The sequence below is a fragment of the Sebastes fasciatus genome, chromosome 23 (genome assembly GCF_043250625.1).
Source record: "Sebastes fasciatus isolate fSebFas1 chromosome 23, fSebFas1.pri, whole genome shotgun sequence".
Lineage (NCBI taxonomy): Eukaryota > Metazoa > Chordata > Actinopteri > Perciformes > Sebastidae > Sebastes > Sebastes fasciatus.
The window spans coordinates 20,166,362-20,186,082 of record NC_133817.1 but is presented as its reverse complement, the minus strand read 5'-3'; the positions used below and the strand labels follow the sequence as shown (position 1 = coordinate 20,186,082).

General features: G+C 42.1%; 5 protein-coding genes across 8 annotated transcripts in view; 3 read left to right on the top strand and 2 right to left on the bottom strand.

Annotated features, from left to right (window-relative positions):
* Positions 1-34: 34 nt before the first annotated feature.
* On the bottom strand, positions 35-1,313 carry morn2 (MORN repeat containing 2). The gene is made up of 5 exons (XM_074626410.1): positions 1,231-1,313; positions 1,073-1,123; positions 892-998; positions 650-786; positions 35-342 (listed from the first exon to the last, which is right to left on the bottom strand). The coding sequence occupies exons 3-5, from the start codon at positions 964-966 to the stop codon at positions 240-242; spliced, it is 315 nt and encodes a 104-aa protein (XP_074482511.1). The 5' UTR covers positions 967-998; positions 1,073-1,123; positions 1,231-1,313; the 3' UTR covers positions 35-239.
* A 1,055-nt stretch (positions 1,314-2,368) lies between these two features.
* On the top strand, positions 2,369-13,454 carry dhx57 (DEAH (Asp-Glu-Ala-Asp/His) box polypeptide 57). Of its 3 annotated transcripts, none has more exons than XM_074626380.1 (25): positions 2,369-2,458; positions 3,046-3,079; positions 3,183-3,377; positions 3,503-3,847; positions 3,983-4,186; positions 4,321-5,228; positions 5,329-5,504; positions 5,607-5,728; positions 6,154-6,349; positions 6,508-6,632; positions 6,820-6,953; positions 7,070-7,124; positions 7,201-7,415; positions 7,547-7,663; positions 7,775-7,871; positions 8,173-8,346; positions 8,577-8,777; positions 9,010-9,286; positions 9,448-9,543; positions 10,245-10,328; positions 10,497-10,634; positions 10,914-10,988; positions 11,115-11,249; positions 11,335-11,535; positions 12,431-13,454. In XM_074626380.1, the coding sequence occupies exons 3-25, from the start codon at positions 3,187-3,189 to the stop codon at positions 12,572-12,574; spliced, it is 4,410 nt and encodes a 1,469-aa protein (XP_074482481.1). In that variant the 5' UTR covers positions 2,369-2,458; positions 3,046-3,079; positions 3,183-3,186; the 3' UTR covers positions 12,575-13,454. The 3 variants fall into 3 exon arrangements, with proteins under 3 accessions (XP_074482481.1, XP_074482480.1, XP_074482479.1); XM_074626379.1 differs by lacking the exon at positions 2,369-2,458 and adding an exon at positions 2,471-2,928; XM_074626378.1 differs by lacking the exons at positions 2,369-2,458; positions 3,046-3,079 and adding an exon at positions 2,471-3,045.
* Positions 13,455-13,602: 148 nt separating this feature from the next.
* On the top strand, positions 13,603-14,712 carry smkr1 (small lysine rich protein 1). Its single transcript, XM_074626396.1, has 3 exons — positions 13,603-13,708; positions 13,828-13,879; positions 14,438-14,712. The coding sequence occupies exons 2-3, from the start codon at positions 13,877-13,879 to the stop codon at positions 14,681-14,683; spliced, it is 249 nt and encodes an 82-aa protein (XP_074482497.1). The 5' UTR covers positions 13,603-13,708; positions 13,828-13,876; the 3' UTR covers positions 14,684-14,712.
* Positions 14,713-14,937: 225 nt separating this feature from the next.
* stmp1 (short transmembrane mitochondrial protein 1) lies at positions 14,938-17,101 on the bottom strand. The gene is made up of 3 exons (XM_074626397.1): positions 16,942-17,101; positions 16,708-16,761; positions 14,938-15,538 (listed from the first exon to the last, which is right to left on the bottom strand). Exons 1-3 carry the CDS (start codon positions 16,954-16,956, stop codon positions 15,467-15,469), a joined length of 141 nt encoding a protein of 46 aa, XP_074482498.1. The 5' UTR covers positions 16,957-17,101; the 3' UTR covers positions 14,938-15,466.
* Positions 17,102-17,147: 46 nt separating this feature from the next.
* LOC141762312 (dynamin-1-like protein) overlaps positions 17,148-19,721 on the top strand; it is a 17,376-nt gene continuing 14,802 nt past the window's right edge. For both annotated transcript variants that reach the window (XM_074626383.1, XM_074626382.1), the window contains exons 1-4: positions 17,148-17,432; positions 18,202-18,343; positions 18,925-18,971; positions 19,062-19,133. In XM_074626383.1, the coding sequence (XP_074482484.1) occupies positions 17,331-17,432; positions 18,202-18,343; positions 18,925-18,971; positions 19,062-19,133 (363 nt within the window). In that variant the 5' untranslated portion in view covers positions 17,148-17,330. The remainder of the gene's footprint in view (positions 17,433-18,201; positions 18,344-18,924; positions 18,972-19,061; positions 19,134-19,721) is intronic.

Here is a 19,721-nt window from a genome sequence, read left to right as displayed (position 1 = left end):
GAGAAAAGTGAGTCCAGGCAAGAGACAAGACAAAGATTGCATTGATATTTAAACACCAATTCAAAGAAATACATATGTGTCTGAGAAACATGGGTCTATCTGTTAGCATTTAGTACAGTAAATATACAGACAAAGACAGTCTGAACGCATGTACATTTATAGCTTAGTCTTTTTTTAAATATAGTTTAATTTTCATTTTCAGTGTTTTATACAGTGCAGTACAATAACGCTTGTTTTGCCTAAGTATTGTGCTGCAATTTCAGGCCCAGCGCTGCTTTGCCGTGGAACTCCCCCATCCAAACCTGTCCCTCTGTGTTTGTGAATGCCCCGTCTCCCACCAACCTGGAACACAACCAGTTAGGACATCATAATCTCACATTTGATATAATTGTAAGTCTTGGGTCTGAATATTGAAATGTTGGGGTTCAAGTGGCTAATATGTAAAACACTGTAAGTGGGAAATGTCATGTTAAAGTGATTGCTTTGGGAATGCTGCTTTATTGTGGTTATAACAGAGGGCTAACCCGAACCACTGCACATCAATTAGACCACATCCCTACAGGATAATCATTTAGAAACTCCTAAAGGACATGGCTCTTTTCCAAAAACATTAATGGCACAGTAAGCACCAAATTGGATTGCCGTTTACCTGTTATTGTGAAAGTGACCTTTGTAAGTAGAGCCATCAGGGAAGGTATATGTTCCTGTGCCGTGGTACATGTTGTCTTTGAATTCTCCTTCATATAGTGCTCCAGAGGGATGCTGCAGGGTGCCTCTACCGTGCATCTGTGTGAGAAAGAGAGAGAGAGAGCGAGCACATATGACTAACCACAGAGGAAAATACAACCATACAGTCTTTAATAACAGACACCAGAAGAAGTAAATACATACTTTGTCTTCAAGCCACTCTCCAGTGTATATGATGCCACCTGCTGAGGTGTGTTTACCGGTACCGCTCCTCATCATCACCCCTGATGCACAACTGCTGCACTTCCCCTCTGTGGAGAATAGAGGAGAAGTTGACACAGATGGTAACTGTGATGTAAAAGTGTAAAGTTGCATCATCACTCACCATATCTGTCTTCATTTGGGAAAATGTAGGACACCTTTATAGGTCCTTCCCCTGTAAACAAATATATATTACCTGAAGCACCTCATCTGTCAGCAACATGTGCAGGTATGAAACTTATATATTTTAAATAAAAATAAAATAAAAAAAATATTATTTACCTTGACTTTGTAAAGAATTCCTTCGATTTTTGTCTGAAAGTGAAGATGATACAACATTAGACAGCAGATAGTAGAGACAGAAGGAGTTGTGTGTGTGTGTGTGTGTGTGTGTGTGTGTGTGTGTGTGTGTGCGCTGCTGGGTGTTAGAAGATCACAATCACACCCCACCAGACATCAGAGACAGCTTCCTCCAGCTGGCAGATGGTCGTCAGAACCGACAGGAAACGCTGTGTACCGTTACCGGCCAATTCACTGAATGTGAAAAGTCCTATTTGTTCAGTAAATCACCCTAAAAACAAGCGGTCAGCTCTGTGTAGCAGCCAGCTCTACGCAAACTCTAGTTGCCATGGTTACTAGTGATGTGTTGGTAGCGAACGAGCTGGTTCAAAGAGCCGACTCTTTTAAGTTAACGATAAGAGCCGGCTCCCGTCTGAGAGCCGTTTTTTTCTTTTTTCTTTAATTAATTCAAGGCAGAATGATAGGATGATATTCTCTGCGCCACAGCCACTCCATGCACTGACTTTGACTGAATGTTGTGTTAATGACGTCCGTGCGACCAATCAGGTGATGACAGACAATGATCATACCATCAAGCAGGGAGAGGCGGGGGTGCACGGCACGCTGACGGTCTACAGGTACAGAGCAGAAGGAAGAGGAGGAGAGAAAAAGAGGAGTGTGGTGCGCGAATAGCAGACAAGATGAGTGACAGTCGGAAACTAAGCAGCATGTAAAGTTATGGTATTCTGGAAATTATAAGGTTTAGTATAATTAAATTGAATAATTTAAGTGATATATGTGCACACATACTAATTATAGGTCAAAACATCGCTACATTTGCAGAAGTGGTAAAATGAAGAGTCGTTGGGAGCCGAAAGAGCCGGCTCTTCTTGGTGAGCTGAGCCAAATGATCTGGCTCACTATAAAGAGCCGTAATTCCCATCCCTAATGGTTACAAGATTTGGTGCAGACCTTAACTACTTTACGGTAGCTTACAAAAGTGTTGTTTTTTTTCATAAAAATGTAGTTTAACTCAATATATGTCGCCTTTAATTTAGTCCAACAACCTACAGATATTGGTTAAAAAAAAATCTTTTTTTTTAAATTAGCAATTTTCCATGGACTAGTTCCTCGAAACGTCACTTCCGGTTATTATCAGAAACAACCTCTGACCTCTGAGTTTGGACCAATGAGAGAGCTTCAGGCTACCGGTGGTTGAACAGCTGCTCAGGTTTGTCCACACTAGTTACGAAAGTTACGTTTTTCAAGTACGTTTTATACTTTATGACTTTATGATATATTTCTTACATTACATTACATACATTCGTACGCATTTAAACCTCTCGACTTGACTTACAAAGTGCGACAGCTTCTCTCTGCTAACTCGGTAAATCATGAATGAGGGTGCTAGCTGTTAGCTTGTTAGCTAGCAGAAGCTTGACACAATACCACGTTTCTGCCGATGCCAGCTATGTCATGTGCTTTTATAACTTGCAAACTAAACACGTTGTCAGCCAGACAGGCAGGGGATGGAGTTAAGTGGATCTTCGCCCTGGTTGGGTCGTTAGTTCTCCGTTTGATTGCATAATTGTAGCCACCAGCGCTGTGTGTGTCAGCCACCATCACATTGCTCGCACTTGAACTGAGTTGCCACAGTGAGCCACCACACAGCCAAGAGCGACTCTGTGCACTGCAGTAGATGTAAAGTAGCTGCCTGCCCTGCAACTAGCAGCTCTCTCTACTCTATCCAGGATTATTGTACACTTCCAGGGCTGAGAAGATTCATTCAAAGTATGCATTTGATGTCTCTCTTCACAGGTTGGTTGCTGCTATGAGAGGACACTCATTGTAGGTGGGTATACTGTGGGATAACAGCTGTGTTGGTGGTGATGCTTTGAAGATAGACTGCTTGAAATGTATTATTTATATGAAACTGTTCATGTGTGTTTTCACAGAGAAATGAGTGCAAGGAGAAGAGGCGGGAAGCCAAACAGAGGAGGGGGGAAGTTTAACAAGCCTGGAGGTAGAGGTGGAGGTGGTGGTGGTGGTGGCGGAGGCGGAGGTGGAGGTGGAGGTAGGAAAGGAGGAGCTGGTGGCTGGGATGACGATGATGATTTCAGCGTGGATTTTGGACCCCCTCGTCCCAGCAGGTATGCATTTATAATGAAAGAATGATCAGATTTATCACAGTGTGCTCATTTCCTGCCGATTTCCTCTTTTAACCTCATTTCTCCTGTTCCCCTCTCTCTCTCTGTTTACCTGGCTTTGCCTCCAGACCTGCCAAAGTACGAGGCGGTGCCAGCGGGCGTGGTGGTGGTGGTGGTGGTGGTGGCAGCAGGGATGGAGGTCGAGGAAGGGATGGAGGCCGAGGAAGGGATGGAGGTCGAGGAAGGGGAGGTAGAGATCGAGACAGGGACAGCAGAGGCGGTGGGAAAAGCAGCGGCAAGCCTCTCCCAAGGTCCCTTGCGAGGCCACGAACGAGCCCAAAGCCAAGTGACGGCATCAGACCAGAGATGAGCACCATGCCCTTGCAGAAGCTCTTCATGACTAATGAAAACCAAGAGCAACTCAAGGAGCTTCTGCGGAATCTGCAGGCCCAGGACTTTGATGCGCCATATGAGTGAGTCTATTCTACTAAATATACATAAAATATGCTACATCCCTTTATCTGTTTAAATAGACCCATTGGAATGCCAGAAAATGTTTCAATTAAGTGATGTTTTTCCACATGAACTCATTATCCTCTTTGCCTCAGTGAATCTGATTCAGATTATACGGGGGGAGAAGAGAATGAGGAGGAATTTGATGAGCTGGACCACCGCGACGAAGGCCAGTTTTGGGCCACTAATGATGAGCCTTTGGAGAAGGCAGAGAGCCCAGCATATGAGACAGAGTCTGATGATGAACGGCCCACCCCTGAACCTGTCATCTCCTTATTTGCCATAGGAAAACTCTGCAGGTGAAGCACAGTTTGTTTATTTTGGAGTTGACAGTTGTCAATTGTCCCTGTCGGAAACCTAAAAAAAAATAATGTTGGATGAATATTTCCCTTATCTTCCTACCCTTTGTTTTTCTCATCTTATCTTTTTGTAGGTATGGGTTTGACAGGGAGCGCGGCAAGAGGGCATTGGAGTCTGGTGGAGGGGATTTCGGGGCCACTTTGGAACAGCTCCTCCAGCAGGTTTTCAGTGAGCGCTACGGCCAGAAAGCAGTTTCCCCCGATGGCCTTAAAGGGGTTCCTATGGATGAGTGTTTGAGCCAGAGGCAGGAGGAAGCTCTGGCCTTAGCTGCCATTTTTGGTGAGCGCTTCAGCGAGCGCATTGCCAATACAGTCTGGTCAGTAACCCTGGACCTCTTATTCCTCTCAGACAATGCAGTCAAGAATGGTAGTCAAGCTGGGAGTCGAGGTGGTGGAGGAGGAGTCGTTAACATCCGAGATGTCTGCCGATTCTTTATGAAAGGGCAAGGCTGCCGGTTTGGGAACAAATGCAAATTTAAGCATGAGCTCCCCACCAAAGGGAGATCTGGGGCTGGTTCCCCCGACCTGAACGGCCCGAGCCAGCCGGGCTTCAGCAGCTTTTCTCCACCCGAGTATGAACTAGAGGTCCGATTCCCCAAAGGAAACCGTTACCCTTTTCAGGCACCAATAGTTGCCTTCAGCACCACCGACCAGTCTTTCGGGGCTGCAGGGAGGCTCAGCGTGACTGAAAGATTGTTCGGAGAAGCGCTGGCCGCAGCAGAGGACAACGAGCCTGTTGTTTACACTCTGATCACCCTATGTGAAAATGAAACTACCATGAATGAACTGCTAGCTGTCAGTCATCACAAATACAGCACACCACCGCCCGTTGTTGTGCTTCCTCCACCCCCTCTTGCTGTGGCAAAGAGTAAGAGTGTGAGGAGCAATGCTTCTGAGGAAAGCAGGAGTAGTAATACCAATAGTAGCAATCATACCAACAGCAGAAGGACTGCTCCACCTACCAACCAGAGACCCACAGATCGTGAGTCAACAAGATGAATTACTATATATTATTTATTGTCCAAATAGAACACTGTATTTGTGTGTGTATACGAGCTGAAATCCCACCTCTGTGTTTAAAGTGAAAGAGATGGGAGAGGCAGAGGAGCTGGATGAGGACGACGAGGATGAGGCTGTTCCAGTCGAGACTGAGAGCTACGTCAATCTGAGGAAGAAGATGGTGACTAAGCACAACCTGAAGATAGACAACCTACTGAAAGAAAACGGCAAGCTGTGCCGAGAGTTTAAGAAGAAACAGGTAAAAAAAAAAGAAGACGGATCTTTACCTTTTATTTTATTTCACATCCTCTCCGACACGATGCTTGTATTTTAATGGATTGCTGTGCTTCTGTCCCTCCAGTCATCCGGGCGTTTCAGGTCCATGTTGGAGCAGAGGAGGAAACTGCCGGCTTGGAATGAAAAAGAAAACATCCTTGACGTGTTAGATCGGTGCCAGGTGCTGGTTATCAGCGGGATGACTGGGTGGGTCACACAGTGCAGTGTTAAGTGTTGGTATTCACAAAGGCTCAAATTGGCTAAATGCTATTTATACATATGTGATTTGGTTATAGACGACGGTGTATGGAAAATTTGAAGTGTTTTTTTATGTTTACGCTTTTATTGTGACTGGTGCTACATTCTGGTCCTCAGTACTTTCCTATTATGTGATTATCAAGACTGAATCCACATTTTATACACTCTCTTGATGTAAAGATTTTAAAAATATGACTTTACAGTACTTTAATAACTCTGACACTTTCTTTCCATGTTGTGTTGTTTAATTGCACAGCCATTCTATTCTTTCCCTTTTCTCAAATCTGCTAGATATAAAGATGCTCGGCCTATTCATACCTCTCTGTGTCAGATATGATTCTGTTTAATGTTTGTTTCCTGTTACTGCTCTGCAGGTGTGGTAAGACCACTCAGATCCCTCAGTTCATTCTGGACGCCTCGTTGGACGGTCCAGCGGACCAGGTGGCCAATATCATCTGTACTCAGCCACGCCGCATCTCTGCCATCTCCGTGGCCCAGAGAGTGGCACAGGAGCGTGCAGAGAATCTGGGCAACTCAGTGGGCTACCAGATCCGCTTGGAGACAGTTAGGGTACGGGCACATTTGACATGTACATGTGTGTAGTATCAGCTTATAGTCACTGGGTCCAAAGGACTTCATCATATGCAACATATTCTGAGTCCTATCCTGAGTATATGTAGTCCAGCTTTATATCCTCTCTTATGTTGCTCTCTGCTCTCCTCTGTCAGACGTCTGCCACCAGACTGCTGTACTGCACCACCGGCGTGTTACTGAGGAGACTGGAGGGCGAGGCAGACCTCACAGGCGTCACACACGTCATTGTGGATGAGGTGCACGAGCGAACGGAGGAGAGGTGAGATTATGCAGATCACTCACATATGGTACAGAACGTGTGCACCTTCTTCAGGCATTTTGAGCCGTCACTAAATAGCTTTTGTAATTCAGTCAAGCACAGACGTTACCTTCTCAAACAGGCAAGTCATATTTACTCCTTTTTAACTTAGTCACTGTCCGTCTCTATTTCATCTTCTCTTTGTCAGCGACTTCCTGCTGTTGGTATTAAAAGACCTGCTGATGCAGAGGCCAGACCTGAAGATCATTCTAATGAGTGCCACGCTTAATGCCAACCTCTTCTCTGAGTATTATTACGACTGTCCCACTATCCACATACCAGGTAACTAACTAGCCACTTGGTGGTATCTATTTTAGACATGACACACATGTTACATGTTCACATCCTCATTCCGTAGGTTGTTTCTCTCCCCACTCAGTGAATTTCTCTCATTTCAGGGCGTACTTTTCCTGTCGACCAGTTTTTCCTCGAAGATGCCCTCGATAAAACTCGGTAAGTACATCCGCCTTCTCTCCAACAAATATTTAACCAAACTCAGCTTGTGAATACGTTTACTTTTTTTCCCCAGCTATGTCATCGAGGACGGCAGCCCTTACATGCGCTCAGGGAAACAGAATTCGTCTTCCACAGGTGGACGAGGAAACAGAGGAGATCAAAGGGACGTGGTGGACGACCTGGGTGATGACATGTGGAACTTCATGTCTTTCTCTAAGAAGGACTTTGTCAAAGACTCCATCCCAGACCAGCAGCTCAGCCTGCAGGATCTCACGGTCAGGTTCAAAGGTGAGTTTTAAGAACAAGTATCATACACTGAGCTGATCTCTTGTATGGGTTCTTAAACTTTTTTTTATCGAAACAATCTGTCGTTGCCTGTTAATGCATACATGTTACATTTTGTTTTGCTGTTTATTCAGATACTAAGAAGTCTGTGCTGAAGACTATTGCTGCTATGGACCTGGATAAGATCAACATGGACCTGGTGGAGAGCCTGCTGGAGTGGATTGTAGATGGAAAACACAACTACCCTGAAGGTAAGAATCACCCGTGTATACTCAGTCGAGTCGAGGTGAATTCAAGACTGTTTGAAAGTTTCAGTGTGAACTTTGATTATGTTGGTGTAACCTTTTGGTTTCTGTATCCAGGTGCAGTGCTCGTGTTTATGCCAGGCCTGGCTGAGATCAAGACGCTCTACGAGCAGCTCATGTCCAACAGAATGTTCAACAACAGGAGGGGGACCAGGTCTGTGTCTAAAGTCACTTCCTGTTATTGTTAGCATCCATGTTCATTTCTTTTTTTCTCCTTTCTGGGGCAATCCTGAATTTCTTGACGCTTTTTAAAACCAAAAACTGTAAACATATGATCCTTGTCTACAGATTGTACCTTTTAATAAATAGCTGTAATTAACACATACAATAGTGAAATACCAAGCTCACAATAAAATGGAAAGAAAACTTGTCCCAGTCACAGGACATTTTTGGCTATGCTTGAAATCTAAACAGACGCTACAGTAACTAATGTGGATGTACTTTACCCTCATTAGGTGTGTGGTGTACCCGCTCCACTCAACCTTGTCCAATGAGGAGCAGCAGGCAGTTTTCAGCCGGCCCCCAGAGGGTGTCACAAAGATTATCATCTCCACCAACATCGCCGAGACCTCGGTAACCATTGACGACGTGGTGTATGTCATCGACTCTGGCAAGATGAAGGAGAAAAGGTAACCTGTGAAGTGAACAGATGTTATGTTGATTCTTTGGATAAACTGTATGTCAATTTGTGATTTCTATAGAACAATGGTTGTTAATTGTACCACATTTTTGTTGCCACACACAATCAAACAAACAGTAGTTTTATAATTTGCTTACGTATCTGATTTGACGTGGATAGAGTGTTGCACGACTTATTTTAAAATCTACATTTCTCATTTCTTCTTGACTCTATTTTCAGGTACGATGCGACTAAAAGCATGGAGAGCCTGGAGGACTCGTGGGTTTCTCGGGCCAACGCTCTGCAGAGGAGGGGTCGAGCAGGTCGCGTGGCCTCGGGGGTCTGCTTCCACCTCTTCACCAGCCACTGCTTCGAACACCAGCTGGCTGAGCAACAGCTGCCTGAGATCCAGAGAGTGCCTCTAGAGCAGCTCTGCCTCCGGTAGATCCATCTGTTTGCTCTTTGCACAATGCCAACCTGCTTTTTTTGTGTCTGTAAATGCAAACAATAGAGGTTTATGTATTGACCTGATTATTGGGATTTATGCTTAGAAATAGAGGGGAAAAAGAGAGGGTCTTCTCTTCAGACAGCTGTAGCATCGTGTCAGATTTTAGGATATGCAAAACAATATCTCCCCATGCTAGTATTTACCATTTCCCCCTCTCTCCGACAGAATCAAGATCCTGGACGTGTTTGCCGAGCGGATGCTGGAGTCCGTCTTCTCTCGGCTCATCGAGCCCCCAGCTATGGGAAGCTTGGACGCAGCCAAGCAGCGCCTGCGGGACCTTGGAGCTCTAACTGCAGATGAGAAACTGACCCCGCTGGGCTACCACCTGGCCTGCCTGCCCGTCGACGTGAGAATCGGGAAACTCATGCTGTTCGGTGCCATCTTTCGCTGCCTCGACCCAGCACTCACCATCGCTGCCAGTTTGGCCTTCAAATCACCATTTGTAAGAAAACGGCTTGCTACTGTTGAGAGACCATATGTGTCACTCTCTAGCTTCACAATGCTGATTTAGTATCCTTAACCAGTTTTTTATTTTTTGAACAGAGAAGAACCCACTTAATGATTATTAGTAATCAAAAGTGTCTTATTCTGTCTGTTTTCCAGGTGTCTCCATGGGATAAGCGGGAAGAAGCCAATGAAAAGAAACAGGCCTTTGCCTTGGCCAGTAGTGACCATCTAGCTTTGTTACAGGCATACAAGGTACTGATCACGGTTTTAATAGATTTTATTTCAGTTTTGACTTTTCAATTTCATTTTAGTTTAAGTTAATTTTCAGAGTGTGTTTGCTAGATTTAGATAGATTTAAGTTTCAGCTTTTCAGAAAGTTTTAGTTTTTATATATTTAGTTTTACAGTAGTTTTGTTTTTGTTAGGGCCCGATATAATGTAATGCTAAATATACAGTACATACATAATATATTGAGAACTGTGGAGGAATGGTCATGGTGTTTAATGTTAATTCCTCGCTCTACTTTAGTGAAGAAATTACGGCATAGCGCCATCTCCTGGAATGTTAAGTCCGTACAATTAGTGTGGTTCAGTGTCAAGAGAGTTGATTGAAATTCATGCTGACTCCTTTTTTCAGTAATGATATATTATAGCTAAAAAACTGAAATTAATTTATGTTCATTTTTATTTTATTTTAAATATTTTTTTTTACCAGGCAATATAGTTTCTGTTTAGTTTTATTTTTTCATAAAGAATTTAGTTTTTATTTAGTTTCAGTTTACTAAAAATATTTTTTGCTGCTTATTTTCATTTTAGTTTCAGTTTTACTTTACCATAATAACCCTGGTACTGATTGGACTTATCTTTGTGGTAAAATTACGCAAAACCAGCATTTATATGTAGAAATGTTGAAGTTTCAAATGATAGATGTGATGGATATTCCTTCTCTTGCAGGGATGGTGCTGTGCTGCAAAGAATGGCCACCAGGCCGGCTACCTTTACTGCAGGGAGAACTTCCTGTCTTCGCGAGGCTTACAGGTGAGGCAGAAGTGACCTAATCCATTCTCTTCTACAAATTTCCTCGCTGTGGGACTAATAAAGGATTATCTTATCTTATCTTTTAAAATTGTGTAAAAAAAAAAAGGTGAGAAAAATTCCCCCAAATCATACATTTCTTAAAAAATATCTGTTGCGTCAACTGTGCAGGAGATCGCCAGTCTGAAGAGGCAGTTTGCTGAGCTGCTGTCTGACATTGGCTTCATCAAGGAAGGACTGAGGGCCAGGACTATAGAGCGCATGAGCTCTAAAGGCACCGATGGTGTTCTAGAGGCCACCGGCCCCGAGGTAACACACACACACACACACACACACACACACACACACACACACATGCATCATAGTGCTGGAGGTGTTTTTATTTTGTTGTTCAAATACACGTTAATATATCAGTTGTATAATATTTAGTGTTTAGTACCTCTATCTGACTCATTTTATAGAGAATTTATTTCAATAGTATCAGCTGCATATGTCACTTGGAATTTACTTATCTCAGTCTGCTTTTAAGCACACAGATACCCAACGATCTAACCTCTGATATTAATGATAAACCTCATTCCTTTCCAGGCTAACTTGAACTCGGAAAACATCCGGCTGATGTCCGCCATGCTTTGTGCCGCCCTCTACCCCAACGTGGTCCAGGTCTATATTCATTCTCTCTGTCATCAGAATAAGAAACTGAAGCCAGTGTATAATCATTTTAAAACTGTCCCATGCCTGTTATCTCTACTTGGATTCACACTCCTGTGTTTGACCTTTTTGTTCCAGGTACGATCTCCTCAGGGGAATTACAAGATGACCAGCAAAGGAGCGATGAAGATGCAGCCCAAAGCCAACGAGCTCCGCTTCATGACCAAGGACGACGGCTGCGTCCACGTGCACCCGTCGTCCGTCAACTATACAGTGAGATGAAAGAGAAAAGATGTGGCTTTGTATTCAACAGCTAGTTGGAGCGACAAGCCCCCTGACCCTCTCCTTTGTGCTCCAGGTTCGCCATTACAACAGCCCCTACCTGGTTTACCACGAGAAGGTGAAGACGAGCCGCATCTTCATCAGGGACTGCAGCATGGTGTCTGTCTACTCGCTCGTGCTGTTTGGAGGCGGGCAGGTCAACATGGAGCTGCACAAGGGAGAGTTTGTCATCTCCCTCGACGATGGATGGATCCGATTCGCTGCCGCTTCTCATCAGGTCAGAGATAAGAGATAACAGAGTTTTAATGGTCCCATATCATGCTCATTTTCAGGTTCATACTTGTATTTTATGTTTCTACTAGAACATGTTTACATGCTGTAACGTAAAAACAACAACTTTATTTTCCTCGTACTGTCTGCCTGAATATACCTGTATTTACCCTCTGTCTGAAACGCTCTGTTTTAGTGCATTTCAACGGAATTGCGTTGCTAGGCAACAGCTTGGGTCCGTGTTTACTTCCTGTCAGCTGATGTTATTTACATCCACTGCAACAGGAAATAAACTGGGACACATTTAGAATGTTTGTTTAAAACTGTGTAATGGTCTAAATATTGTATATTTGTGACATCACAAATGAACAGAAATCCTAACGGCCTTTTTCAAACGCACAATTTCTGAATACGGGCTGTGTGTGTATTTCTCTATATATTGAGCGTTTTGATAGACAGTATTTATATAGCACTTAAACCTGCTTTATAATATAAAAGACATGAAAATCTCACTTTTTACAATTTGGGACCTTTAATTAGTTTAGAATCACAAGCACAAAGCTGTTTGGAATATCTTTGCACATCCCCTAAAAGTGTCTTTGCAGATGTTTTTTAGTTTGAAATTTAGTAACACTGTGATATTTCGAGGATAAATAAGCATGGCCCAAACCTGTGTGTGAGGAATAACGTTGTAAAAGCTGTCTGTGTAACTTGTTTAATATGCTTAAAAGATTTAAAAGGCTTTTACGAGGACTCCAAAGACAGCAATGCACTACAATCATAGTAATAAGCATAATAATAATCAAAATTACATTCTTTGTGTGCTGCTATGATTTCTGTATTCATAGTGATGACCAGAAAGGTAAAGTTGAAAAAAATGTGTGTGTGTGTGTGTTATCCAGGTGGCTGAGCTGGTGAAGGAGCTGCGTTGGGAGTTGGACCAGCTGCTGGAGGACAAAATCCGGAACCCGAGCATGGACCTGTGCAGCTGCCCCCGCGGCTCCCGCATCATCCACATGATAGTCCACCTCGTCTCTACGCAGTAGCTCTGCTACTTAACGCCCCCTTTCGACCCTTTTTTTGTCACCCTCAAGGGCTTAAATGCATGGAGCTCTGCAGTAAAATAATGTTTGTCTGCTCCTGCATCACTGCCACAAAGTGATTTTGATAATGTCATGGGGGTCAACAACCCAGAAACTGGTTCAAATTTGTATTGTATCTATCACAGACAGATCAACAGGGCAGATGCTGTACTTGAAGGGAGGTCCTCGGGTTGAAGTGCTGCTGTCACCACCTGACACTTTATCATAAGTATCAGTTTACATGAAAGACAAAGCTATTGTGTTGCTGCACTGGAGGCTTTTTAAACCAAATTCTGCCTTCAGAGAAAAAGATACGTCACTATGCAGGTGATCCACAAAAAAGCACTTCTCACTATTTTTCACGAATCTTATTTTGACGCTTAAATTCAACAACAGAAGAGGTCTTGTTTCTTGATGCCATATTACTACTGTATGTGCAGTAAATTGGCACACGGTTGGTTGTTGAATTTGGTGTCATTTAATTTGTATACAGTGCATTTTTTATTTTGGGTTGTGCGTGTCTCGCTCACAACTGAGAAGTTTCTTGGGTCCATATTGGATTTTCTTACACTCAAAGTGACTGCATACTTGCTATGGTTGTTAATATTTATTTGTATTGCATGATTGAGAGATCCGAGAGCTTCTGCATGGTATTCGGCTGTTTTTACATTCACTGAATGTATTTCAATGTTACAGTGATGTCAAAAACTACACTTTCACATTGTGAATGCAAGGGCTTTTTAAATCAGGAGAATTTGGTGAGAATTGCCAAAGAATTTGAAAGCTTACTGTCTTAACAAGTGTTGAATTCCACTGCACTAAAAATTAAAAAAAAGCAAAAATACTAGCTTGTTGTTGGCTTTTATTTGAATTGTAACGTTAAATTCTTGCCTTTTGCGCTCATCTCTTAAGTTTTGTGTTGTATTTGAGGGCTAACTACGTCTTGGGTGCAACAAAAGAATTTACAGGCTTGGAGGGGCCAACCCCTTCATTCAGTCTGATCTGTCTCTACGACAACAGAACATAAACAAATGGGGTATCGCTGTCCCAGCTGGAGCCATTCAGTTGCCACTTACAACAGTGCCAAGTCCAGAACTGGTAAGGTGTACATGTATATTTTTAATTTGTGACAATTTTAAGTGCTAAAGCTTGAATTTTATGTACTGCATGGATCTATTAATTATAGCATCCTTTTGTGTATACTTCTCATTTTACAGATGGGTAAATAATCCCATCATTTTGGAAGTGACCTTGACATCTTTCATCATGGTAAAGTATACTACCTGTTTTCCTCTGAGAGCTACTTTGACAAAATGAAAGTGGCCGAGAGCTACTCACATTTTATATTATTAGTAACATTTATTCACATTCCTCAGCTCCACCCAACCCAGCTGAATAAACTTATTTTTGTGATGATTTAGAACATGTTGATATCCAACACTCACATTTTGTATCAAAACATCTTAAATTCAGCAGCATGTGCATGTTTTTTTTCTGTATGCATTTCTTTACATTTTCAATGTGTCAAGCTCACATTATTAAATTCATATCAGATTAATGTCATAGAAAACAAAACAATGTTACTTATTTTACTTGTCCTTATTTTCTGTCTGTCCACATATCACTGTATCACATCACTCCTCTTCACCATCTATAGTTCACATGCATAACAGTTAGTGAGATGACTGGCACTGCATGGAGTCAACAAGAGAGGTGTATGCTGGAGTGTATCCACTTAGGTTCACTCTTATGAAGTCATTTAAATGTTCATCTGTCAGTCTGGTTCTGAACTTACATTTACAAACCACTTGTATTTTATTTTTACAGCCCACCAAATCCAGGAAATCAAAGTCACAAAGTTCTAGGCCCACAAAGAAGACTGGGAGTCCAAAAACACCCCAAAATCGGTCCGCCAGTGCCAAACCCACCAAGACAGAGGTGGACATCCTCGGCCCAGCAGCCATGGAGAACGTCTACTACATTTCTCACAACGCAGTGGACTGTCTGAAGTTCAGAGGATTTGGGTGGCCAAATGCAGATAAAAAGAAGAAGGGAGCAAAACGGAAGAAGTAATAGTAAATTATAATTTTTGCCAAACCTAATTGAATTTCTCATCTTTTAAGTTGAATTGAGTTACATTTAAATGCTTTGCTAATGGCGCCATCTGGTGGACACATTTGTAGGGACGCAGCCCAAGTATACCAAGTTTTGACTGCTGGAACCAGGGCAATGCCACAATATGGATATGTTTTGTTGTTCTTCCACAAATCCATACAGCAGTGCAAATTTGTGCCAGTAAAACTTAACTTCATTCATGAGACAAAGACTTTAAGATTCATAAACAGCAACTTTATTGTAAGCTGAATGATTCAGAATTGCACCAATGTCAAAATTTGGCAGTTATTGATACACTGGAAGCTTATGAAGGAAAATCTTTATGGAATACAACAGAAGAGAGCAATTTCACACTCTATTAATATTCACTTTAGAGAACATAATTATATACCTATTGTGAAGATAATGAATGTAATGTGCAAGTTAAAACACCACAGTGCATCCTAGAAAAGGCCAGCCAACAGTGCCATGATACTGGACTTAAAGTGATCCCACTAGTCAGTTGTAATATTCTTTAAATCCAGCCTTTGCGCAATTTATATTATAAAAATAGGCCACAATGAGAACATGCCTATAAAACTAAGGGAAGAAATGCTATTCCAGGCACTGTTAATACTCTCATACATATTTTACATGATAAATCCTTTTAGCAAATGTACACTCATTGTACCACAACCCTGTAAAATAAATAGTTTCTCTCCAGATTGCTTCTGTTCTTGCTTGCGACATGGTCCCGTTTCCTCACTCTGGGGGCTTCTTCTTGGCCTCCACGTCTTTCTTAAAGGCGTCGAATTTCTTGGCTATGTTGGGAACCTACAGAGGAAAAAGCAGTACTGTCAAATACAATCTGATAAACATATACAGTTGCCAGTTTATTAGGTACACCTTGCTAAAACTAATGCAGTCTAATACAACAGTCCTGCGATAAATCCCATACCTACATGAAGGTAAGTAAGTAAAGCTTTATTTATATAGCACCTTTTAAACACACCGTTAAAGTGCTTCACACACAAATGAAACATCAAACAATGAAAAAACAAGAATAAAATTTCAATATGACACAGAAACAATGAGAAACAGATCAAACAAAAACAGACAAACACACATATGGATGAGGCTTATAGAAAGGCTTGCCTATAGAGATGGGTTTTTAGTGGTGGGAGAGAGGAGGATGATGGCTAAACTGTCAGACATGATGGAGAATGACTCCCACCCCATGCAGGACACCATCTCAGCACTAGAGAGCTCCTTCAGCGACAGGCTGCTCCACCCAAAGTGTGTGAAGGAGCGCTATCGCAGGTCTTCCTTCCTGCAGCTGTCAGACTCCACAACCAGCACTGCTCCCAGTAGATCACTTACACACCAAAAACTGACAATAACCTGATGTTTTCAGGTGGAATGTCATTTCATTCTCACTGTGCAATATCATTTTCCACTTGTGCAATTTTGTTAATAGTCTGTTTATTGTCAATACTGTATATACTGCTCCTATTTCTATACTTCCTTCCATTTAAATGGTTCATATTTTGTTACACTTTGTTTAGCTCTTTTTTTACTGTGTTTTTTGCACTATCCCCTTTGCTGCTGTACACTGCAAATTAACCCTACTGCGGGACTAATAAAGGAATATCTTGTCTTATCTTAAAACTAATGCAGTCTAATACAACAGTTCTGTGATAAATCCTATACCTACTTGAAGGTTATAATGGTTGATTGTTTTAACTTTCTCCAGAAACTTTAAACTTTCTCCAGAACAGTTTCAACAAAAACTCAACATGATAACCTTCATGAAGGGAGGATTCATTGCAGGACTGCATTAATTGAAGGTGTACCAAATGTACATGACGTCATTGGGGGAATGAAACTCCTGCAGTACCCGGATGACAGTCTGGACACACTCGGGTTTGTTTGACGCAGGGAAAGCAGATAACTCGTTGAATTCAACATATGTTGATCTGAACTTTAGTAAATAACAAACTTACCTCGTAGTTTTGAGCAAGGTACATCCCCACAACGTTTCCCAAGGTAAACCCAGCCTGGAAGACAAACAACACATGTCCTTTAAGGCCAAAGCATCTGACTTATGAAGAGATATTCAACTAACTCCGTCAAGAGTTTTGACAGCAAGTGATGCTAACACGTTAGCTCGGCTAGTTTAGCATCTTAGCATCCTGATAAACTTCAATGTCATGAATGATAACGTCAATTCAACTCACCAGGAACTGCAGCATGGTGGTGTAACGGAGGACTGGCAACAGCAGACTAGTTTACTGACAAGAAGTGAGGCAGTAAGTTAAAGGTTAGACGGACCAAGCCACCCAGTCTACTCGGCTAATGAAGCTACCTTGTCATCAACAACACGAATACGCATGCGCGAGAATATGAAACTCGCGATATTCCAGAGCACAAGTTCTGTAGTCTTTTCCTCAGCCTACGCTATAGCTGCTCCCCATTAGAGAACTACAACTCCCAACACCATACAAAATCTATCTTCTATCTTGTGGGTGTTGTTGCAATGGTGGTGTCGGTAGTGGGACATTGAATGACTTTGGCTCCATCACGAAAATAGCTCGGTTTTATTAATTTTTATTCATAAACCTTGAGCATGGAGGCTCTTATTCCAGTCATAAACAAGCTGCAGGATGTCTTCAACACAGTGGGATCAGACATCATCCAGCTGCCTCAGATAGCAGTGGTGGGGACTCAGGTAAAATACTGTGACTGGGTGCATGTTGTTTGGTTCATGCTAGCTAGATAATGATTTATTGTAATGCATGCACAGTTAAATATAACATTAATAGAGGAAATGTTGCAATATGTAGAGCAATAATAAATATTCAGATACCAGAATGAATTGAGGCTACACAAAGACATGTGTGGACCCAGACAGCTCTGCTATAAACCCACTGCACCTTGAGATGGACTGCTGCAGTGTCTGCACTGGCTGTGGCAGTGATTTCTATTTTGATCTTCAGTGCTATTTTAGGAGCCTCATTCACTGTTAGCCAAAACCAGGTCATTCATTGCTTGAGGAAAAGACAGGTGTTGGCTGTATAGCCCTGATCCAGCATGGTTCTATATCAGAACATACACTGGACATGGTGTGTTAAATCAGAAAGTAAATAGATAGATAGATAGATAGATAGATAGATAAATAGTAACTTTATTGATCCAGAGGGAAATTCAAGTTTCCAGCATCACAGTTCCATAGTGCAAAACATGTTAGTAAAAAGGCAGTAAAAAAAGTTAGTAGTGGAAAGTACAAAAAAATATACCAGATATGAAAATACAAGGAGAAGAAGAAAAAATGTTAAAACTGAATATAGTACAGGGTAACAGCTGTGATACACGACTATTAAAAAAAGTGAATATAGTGCAGAAGAGACTGTTAAAAATGAGTATATGAAATAAATTCATGTATTCCTTGGTTCACCCCTCCTCTAACTCATGTCTCTATGTGTGTTTTGTGTCTCCAGAGCAGTGGTAAGAGCTCAGTGCTGGAGAGCTTGGTGGGCAGGGACCTGCTGCCCCGTGGGACTGGTATCGTAACTAGGCGACCTCTCATCCTCCAGCTGGTCCATGTAGAACCTGGAGATGCAAGGAAAAATGATGACGGTGGTAAGCACCAAAAAATCCCTCTAATTTCAGCAGTGTTTCAGTCCACTGACCACCACTAATGAGTCCACTGTTGTATTTGGATTTTGCTTCAGTCATTTGTATTCTGTGTCTGGATTCTTGCATATAAATCACCATAATTTTCCATTTTTTTCAGGCTAATAAACACAAATTTGGGGAACAGGTCCAGTGTGAAAAAAAGTCATATAATTGCCTAGTGCTCAGTAAACATGCACCAGTTTTAAAGTTCTGTCTCTGTCACTGTGTTTCTAACCATTTGTAGATGCCAGGGAGTGAAAAAAAAGCACAGTGCCTTCACAAAGGTGCATTGTACAGGTGTCTTCACATTCAATAGACTGGATTAGCCTCTTAGTTCTTCTCCCTCCTCCTCAAAGCCACACCTGTAATTCCAGCTGCTTAATTCACCAGACCAGTAACTGTCGTCAGGCGTCGGCCCTTATGTTAGCCGTGGTAGTTAATCCTAATAGTTGTCTTGGCAGTTGTAGTAGGCAACACCTGTGTTTTCATCCTTTGAGAATGCTACTCTACAACTGTGACCCATACTGTTTTATTATGTGTCACAGGCAGAGAAGGGGACGAGTGGGGCAAGTTTCTGCACACAAAAAATCAGGTACGAATTTTATGATTCAAAATATTTAATTAATACTCTTGGCCCACTGCTTGTCTTTATGTTCATTCTTTATTTATTATTTTTTTCCAGATCTACACAGATTTTGAAGAAATCAGGCAAGAAATCGAAAATGAAACAGCGCGAATATCGGGGAATAATAAGGTGAGACATGGATGGACAAACAAAAGAATACCAGTATAGTGTTTTAGGTTGGAATTTATTAGAAGATCTCAAATAATACAAACATACTCAAAGCTACGTATATAAATTATTGCTGCAAGCAGCGATGATCGGGCCCTCACACCTTTGCGCTCGTTGGGGCTACTGTCGGGGCTACTGTCGGGATGCCGCTTGACATAGCCGTGCATTTCCGTGAACATTGGACACTGTGCGCATGCCTTGGGCGGTATTTCCTCTGTTGAATGCGTGGTGCCACTTCCTTTGTGCAAGAAAGCATGCGCTAAACATGAATTATGTTGCTGTACATCAAGGTCAGACCACACAATGTAAGTTTCATGTAAATGGGGTGATGTTTGTCACATAATGCTGACCACCTGTTGCCAGTAGGTGGTGCTATGACTGAGTCAATATTGGCATGTAGATGTCTTCAGGCCTGGACTGTGTGTATCCAGCATGTGATACTTTGAGGAGACTGGAGAATGTATGCCCAAACTTCCTGTTTTATGGCAAAAGGCGCTTTTTCACCCGCCACACCACAGCAACGTCGTTCCACAAAACTTTTCATCATAA